Raw genomic sequence first — 8,115 nt, 5'->3', positions numbered from 1 at the left:
TGGTGTGATTTCTGTGGCAGGAACATGTGAGGCGCTCTTGTTGTACCTGCGGTTCGTGTGCTGAATTGCTGATTGCTACCTCTCTCTCATCTTTCTCTTTCTCTTTCTTTGTTTCCAGGTGTCCTCCAGGTGTCAATCTCGCTAAAAAAGGTGGAGCTGAGCGTTGGAGAGTCCAAGTTTTTCACATGCACAGGTCAGTTTTTTCCGCGGCACCACCTCATCACGTCTCTGACGCTGATGTATATGAGATAGATGCATGAATGCACACAATTTACGTTGTGCTGACTTGAGTAGTCATTTATTTAGCTTAAATAACTTCTTCCATTGTAAGCAGTATTGAATTCTAAGAGTAAGGCTTTCTTCATGACCAGGGCAAAGTGTGGGATTGCATGTGTGTAGTGTGTTTAGTCTCGGACTGACAGCTGTTTTCATGTTGATTGTTTCACAAAAAAAATAGATGTGGAATTTTCGAACTGAAGCCTAGGGACCTTCAGGGGACTGTAATGGGTTGTTTTGAGGGAATTTTACCTAATGTATTTTTAAGAGCTGTCAACATCACCATGCTAACCTCTGTTATCAATTATGTTGTGTTTATCGCAGTTGTTAAATTTTATATTAATGCAGTTTCATTCTGCTTTCTACGGAGTGGTCAGAAATTAAATAACTGGTCAGAATAATGACATTAATCATTTTATTGTACTGACAGTTTGTAATAGTGTCGTGGCAATTTTCCATTTCAATGAAGGTGTGAGACAAATGTCTTTTGAGGATTTATTTTCTTGCAAAGAAACGGTCTACAGTCATTCATGCTGGGTGCAGAATGCGACAAAGGAAAAATAAGGTCTTAACTCGGTATTTGCATCCTAATTAAATCAGGATGCTTCTGTTTCAACCAATCATAATCAATTTAAGGTATCCAACTAGGTCTCTTCGATGCATTAATAAGTGTTTAATGCAAATCATCATCTTAGAAGCTAGGATAGGCTCCATAAAATAGCAATTTTTGTCTCACACTTACAGTCGAAACCAGACGTTTACATACTCCTTGCAGAATCTGCAAAATGGTCATTATTTTACCAAAATAAGAGGGATCATGCAAAATGCATGTTATTTTTTTTTATTTAGTACTGACCTGAATAAGATATTTCACATAAGACATTCACATATAGTCCAGAAGAGAAAATAATAGTTGAATTTCATACAAAATGCATGCTATTTTATATTTAGTACTGACCTGAATAAGATATTTCACATAAAAGATATTCACATATAGTCCATAAGAGAAAATAATAGTTGAATTTATAAAAATGACCCTGTTCAAAATTTTACATACGCTTGTTTCTTATTACTGTGTACTTACCTGAGTGATCCACAGATGTGTTTTTGTTTAATGATATTTGTTCACGTTTCCCTTGTTTGCTGTTGCTGCTTGCTGTTCTTCAGAAAAATTCTTCAGCTATCACAAATTCTGTGGTTTTTCGGCATTTTTGTGTATTTGAACCTTTCCAACAGTGACTGTAAGATTTTTGAGATCCATCTTTTTACACTGAGGACAACTAAAGGGATTCATATGCTACAATTACTGAATCACTCCAGAAGAAAACACGTGTTAAGAGCCGGGGGTTGAAAACTTTTGAATTTATAATTTGAATTAAGATTGTTATTTGTGTGTTAAGTTTTGTGTTTTCCTCTATATTTTTGCTATTTCACACCAAAGGACGCTGTCAAATTTTTATTTGTTGAGTACCCATATACAGTATATATATGCGTGATCTAAATGTGCACTACGTTCTTGCTCCCAAGTCTTCACACATTGCCACTTGGTCAGGACCCTTTTTCTTCACTTTTTAACGCACAGGGTACCCATTTAGCGCCGTTTTTTTGTCATGGCGGGCATCCATTGTTTGTGCACACATTTATATAAATTCATACCACCCCTACCCTAAACCTAACCACTTCTGACCAATATAAAACAGACACAGGCTTATATAAATGAAGTTACAGGTATTATTAAAGTATAAAAGCGTTACAATCAAGTCCTTGTGAAGCCATGCGATGTCTTTATGCAAAGAAAAAATCGCTGAAAATGATTCCGCTCCGTTAACACTCCGTTAACACCCATCCTGTAAAATGACACCATTTTTTTAATTTGCGCACAGGGAATATTGACTTGGAATGTTAATCCTTTCTGAATAAATAATGATGGTAGTTGTATGTGCCTCTTATATTGTGTGTTTTATTGACAAATGGTAGGTTTAGGGGCAGGGGTTGGGTTACGTGCTGAAAAATGTGTAAATAAGGTCATATAAATAAAACTTTTGTGACTTTTTACAATAAACAATCACGCCCCAACACATATGCGATAATGGCGATATCATTACCCAATATATAATTTAATCATAACGATAATATTCCCAGTATCTCGCTTCAGCATATTAACACCAAGGGTTTCTTATTTAAAGCAACGAAGCACCCCGCACGTTGAAAAGTGAGGCTAAATGGGTACCCTCCGCATTAAAAAGTGACACCAAAGGGTCCTTGACCAAGCGGGAATATGTGAACATTGAGAATGTTTTCAAATGTGGTTATTCATTGACATTAAAAAGTTTGATTTCCCCTCCTACAAAACACCAGCTTTGTCTGTAGTCTGAACACCTACAATTCCCTTGCTCAAAGTTCCTTATCATTCCAGAGCAGTCAAGTGTTGTCTGTAAAGCACAGCTCCTAAGCCTGTCTTTCGTTGCACACTGCAGGCAGGTTTGTGCTTGGACGGTGTACTGGAGGAAACGTGTATGGATATCCATGTGCACAGGGGTAGATTATGTCGGGCAGGTTTTGTGGTGAAGCTGGGTGTTGTTTTTCTTTTCCACATGGCTGAGCTGATGTAGTCAGGTTGCAGGGCTCTGCTGCGTGAGCTCCAGGAGTCCAGGCTCTACCTGACAGTGCGCTTTAAACAGGGTGATGCATGCTGACCCCTGCTGGACGCAAGCCAGATTGCGGGTGATTAGCACACCTGGTATGTATCTGGTGATGTGGAAGGTGCACACATGCTTCACAGACCTTTAGGTCAACTAGCTGAGGCAAACCAGCATGCTCACCTTCAGAAATAGCTTTGGGATGTGCAGGGGAGTGTAAGAGAAAATGTACTGGTTTGATGTATTTATAAAAATTCTATTTTAGGCTTTAGTAGGACAGATTAATTTGGGTGTACGTGTTTTGGATGTTATTTTTTTCAGAACAGCAAATACAGCACATTACAGGACCACTGTAAAAGACTTAAGTCCTATACTTTAATACAGTGCATTATATACAATGCCAGCACATTTTCAGCAAAGAGTGAAGTTGAGTGCACACTGAACTACAATTCATTATTTTATTATTTATATATATATATATATATATATATATATAAATATATATATATATAATATATATAAATGTAAAATAATATATGTATAAATATATAATGTATATATATGTGACAGTGCTGCATGGTTTATCAAAATAAAACCAATATTGAGAAATGGTTTAAAGCATTGGCCAACCTGTGCAAACTGTAATTTAATTAAATATACACCTTGCCATTTTCTTACTTTCTTTGTAGTTTTATTATTGCCATAATCATAATAACAATCATAATATTTTAGTTATATTGAATGAAACATAAAGTGCAAACATTATTTTTATCTCCTGTTCACTGGTTAAAGTTGAGTTTGTGGTGTTTAGTTTGAACATTCTAATTTTTCAAGTTTTTTTCCCAAGTAGTGCAGTCCTGAAATGATAATTTTCATTTAATTCTCAGCTTTCTTTCCCCCTCTGTATTTGCAGTTACCAACAAAATCATCCTAATCAGTCTAGAATGATTAGTTATTTCCAAAAATGCAAGTCATTTTTAAAATTCATTTTTATTTTCTGTGCAGATTGGCTTCTGAATAAAATTACCTAATCATTCGAGAAGGATTAGTTCTTTCCTAAAGTGCAAAAAGTCATTTTTCAGCAGTTTTATTTATTCATTCATTCATTCATTCGGTGATGTGATAATACCACCCCAGTCATTTTAGAATATTTTTTTCCCGAAGTGTAAAAAGTCTTCTTTTTTTCAGGAACATGCACTCCCTAACAAAATAGCCCCAATTATTGTATAATTATTCATTATTTCCAAATATAGCTTTTTGAAAATTGTTGCAAAAAAGCAAAATATAACAGTCATGTTTTTTTTACAAGTTCATGTACGAACTGTGACTAACAGTCCTCTTATTAACAGGAAGAACAGGGTTAAGTGTCTCGCTCAAGGGCACAGTGTTGATACCTCATGGATCCCTCTCCTCTTGCAAAGCTTGAACCTACAATCTTTTGGCTGTCAGCCCAGATCTTTAACCACTATGTCATACCACTTCCCCAAACTTAAATAAACTAAACTTCATTCACAAGTAAAGACAAATTAATGCAAAACAGGAGATCCAGCAAAGTTGTTTTGTGAGCAATTGAAGTACTCTAAGCTTTGTCCCTGAGCCCTTCAACCCCTAACATCTCATCCTAACCCCTTCAGCGACTCGTCCATGGTCCAGTGTCTGCCGAGCGGGTTGAGATTATGCCGTCTTGTCCTCTCCTTGAACCGCTCACGTCCCTCGGATCAGGCTCTGCTCCTTCACTGATAACCCCCTGCCCGCTCTCAGCGTTTCTCCCTTGGCAGAGCTGCGTCACGGGGGCCGGCTGCATCCTCGGGCCTGCCCGTCTGCCCGGAGCCGCAGTCTCACGCTCCCCCGTAGTGCAGCCGAAGGCCCCCGTTGTGCGGCTGATTGATGCTTTGAGCGGAGAAGTGCTGCACCATGCTGATGCTTTTTATGACCTTCCAGCAGAGCAGGATTTACAGCGCCAAGCACCTTGGTACCAAGTGTGTGTTCGGCCAGCCGTTCTCTGCAGGGCAAAGCACATGACGGGTTTTGTTTATTGCAGTGTGTGTGTGTTTGAGAGACAAAGAGAGAGTGTATGCCGCTACCAGAGGCTTAAGAGATATCCTTAAAGGGGAAGTTCTGCACCACTACCATCACCAAATGGAATGGCAGTGAAACGTGGCCATGAAAGCATTTTTTAGATTAGAACATGCATTTTATATTAGAATATGCTTATATATATATATATATATATATATATATAGTGTGGAATAGTATATATATATATATATATATATATATATATATATATATATATATATATATATATATATATATATATATATACTATTCCACACTATATATATATATATATATATATATATATATATATATATATATATATAGTGTAACAACACTGTTGTGAAGTTGTTCTCTAAATTTTCTTTTTGTGTGTGTTCAGTGATCGGGGAGCCTGTGAATCTGGACTGGTATAACCCGCAGGGGGAGCGGATGGTCCCGTCTCAGCGGGTGGCCCTGCACAATGAAGGTGTTCGTTCCAGACTCACCCTCTATAATGCCAAAATAGAAGATGCTGGCATCTACCGGTGCCAGGCCAGCGACGCACAGGGACATACACAGGAGGCCACTGTGGTGCTGGAAATCTACCGTGAGTATCAGACGCTAACAAATAAATCTGCTCTCACACACCTTTTGTTGTCATCATAACTTAATTTGTGTAAATAAATGAGAGATCAGAAATGAACAAGGGCTTGGGATAGAATATCAAAAAAACGCTTAATAAACTATAACAAAACTATCACATTTTTAATGAATTCTTCTGTTCTTTGTCTTAAATATTTTAGGCTTATTGTAGAATTACATTAGGCTCTTTCAACAGAACCTTTGCTTGTTTAGATGTCTTTTTAAAAAATAACTTGGATTAAGTAAACTAATTGAATGCAGTAAAATCAAGATCAGGAACTGTTGCGTCATCTTAATTATCTGTGAACAAGCAGGAGTGTGTTTGTATATTGTAACACCTCTAAGATGCTTTAAGAAAACTATCTACAAAGCTACAGTACTGTGAAAAGTTTTAGGCACTTATTTGTGCAAATGTGGTAAAGATTTCACAAATAGATTTTATTTAGCAGTTAAATCCTTTTAACTAAATTAAATCAACATTTGGTCTCTCTAGTTTCTTCACGTTTCTTGACAGACTGGATGACGATGAGATCATTGTGCTGTATTTGTAATTAAAAACTGTTTACAAAACAAACAAACAATTCATTTGAATTAAGTTACTGTACATTATCTGTAAGCTGCGTCTTCTGTTGTTGAGCAAAGTGCACCCAAAGTGCGTTTTTCTTGTGCTGGCGAGTTGAGCAGAGTGAGGAAATACAGTGGAATCAGAAAATGGCATGAGCCAGAACTGAACTTCATTGAAGTTCAGCGAACCAGAACACAACAAAGTTTTCCGCATTGTTGTTACACGTTACAGTGTTTACTATAAATTGCTTGCACTTAGAGACAGAACAAGTTAAAGAATGATAAGAATGCAGATCCTAAATCACCTGATTCAACACCGTGGGGCTCTTCAGCATGAAAAGCAAGCAGCTTTTGTCTCTGCTGCTCGTGGCACTCGGCACACAGATATCTACCCAGGGGATACCAGGCTTCCTGGCATGCCTGCGGTCTCTAAGCGGTGGGGATGCTGTCCCTTTCAACATCCCATCACTGTCAAAGCCCAGACTCACATCTGTGCCGGGAGACCAGTCAGAGATACCTAGATAATTGTCTTTTTTGCTCTATTTTACAAATAAACAGAGAAAATAACAAGCAGACTTTTCATGTGTGGAAGTAAAGTTCTGACAGTGATCTTCGCATTTTAATGTCTTTTTTTTTCTTTTTTTTTAAAGATGGTATGTTTTGAAATTTCTAAAAATAGCTTGTCATCACTAGTACATTCATGTATTCCAGTAACATACATCATTCCAATTTCAACCATGGCAATCAATACGAAGATACAAGGGAAAAAAATTGCACCTGTAGAAAAACAATTATTCAGTAACCCTCCATCTGTCCGCATTTGTTCTCTTTGGAGATTATATTTGATGCAAAGTTTTACCTCAAATTATCATACATTTACATTGAGATTTATTCAGAATATTACAAGGAAGCATGCTGTTACATGTCCCAGCTATAAAAGCAATTCAGGACTACTGTATATTGATGCAAATTACAATGGAACAACATCTTGGCACAACTATGTGGGAATCCATTACATAGCTAAGGACATTATGTGTGTTAGCACAAAAAACCCTCCACCATTGGAAATGCTGCCATTGAAATAGCTGTTTTGATTTTCTCTGTGAATAGAGGACATCCAAAAGCTTTCAAAGAGAGCTTCTTCACAATGCAGGGGAAATGGACGCGTTCCATCCGAAGATGTTTGACAAATCTGTTGATGTAAAGCTAAATGTAATTCCACCAACAACGAGACAGCTGCCGCCATATGACAGAGAAAGAACCAGCATTATTGAGAGGAAAAAAGTAACATGGAGGGGGGGAGAATAGTTGTGGTGTGGTTATGAACGCTCCTTAAAATAATGGTTCACAACTTTTATTCCTCCTGTGCAACAAAATTGAGAATTTAAAAAAAAAAAAGTAGAGGTTTTGTTTTTTTGCAAATAATGTGAATTGGGAACAAACAAAGATGTGCTATAAAAGTATCATATTTCTCTCCACGTGTGTGCACTTTCTTCCAGGACTTCAGGAAGTCGTCTTATAATTCTATGAGACTGAAAATGTATTCTTTACCTCCGAACTGCTTTGAGTAGATTCAATGCAAAAAGTATGTTTGTCCTGTTTTTAGTGCAAAATGACACAATGAATTAATTATTTCTCTACAAATATCTAGATAAAATTTATAGAGATTATAAATGTGAATATTATGTTCAGAAATTAATACAATTGCTATATGTACAGACAGATGTTTTCCTTTTGAATTAAATACAATTTTGCTTCTCAAGTGAATGCATCTTGATTTAATAATGTATGTAGTGGGGAAAAAAAGACAAAAATAACGAAAAGGTCCTACTTATAAATCAGTCATATGGACTGATTTTGTGAACAGAAATCTTGTTATCTTATTAAAAAAAATCTAAAAAAAAATTATTCGGTCACAAATTTAGTCAGACATTTCTACATCTCTCATAAATCC

At 36.7% G+C, this 8,115-nt stretch overlaps 1 protein-coding gene across 3 annotated transcripts in view; it reads left to right on the top strand.

The window, feature by feature from the left end:
- ncam2 (neural cell adhesion molecule 2) overlaps positions 1-8,115 on the top strand; it is a 157,368-nt gene that overhangs the window by 109,693 nt on the left and 39,560 nt on the right. For all 3 annotated transcript variants that reach the window (XM_043248035.1, XM_043248033.1, XM_043248036.1), the window contains exons 2-3: positions 119-193; positions 5,356-5,562. In XM_043248035.1, coding sequence (XP_043103970.1) covers positions 119-193; positions 5,356-5,562 — 282 coding nt within the window. The remainder of the gene's footprint in view (positions 1-118; positions 194-5,355; positions 5,563-8,115) is intronic.

Source organism: Puntigrus tetrazona, chromosome 9, assembly GCF_018831695.1.
Source record: "Puntigrus tetrazona isolate hp1 chromosome 9, ASM1883169v1, whole genome shotgun sequence".
NCBI lineage: Eukaryota > Metazoa > Chordata > Actinopteri > Cypriniformes > Cyprinidae > Puntigrus > Puntigrus tetrazona.
This window is presented reverse-complemented; position numbering and strand designations above follow the sequence as displayed.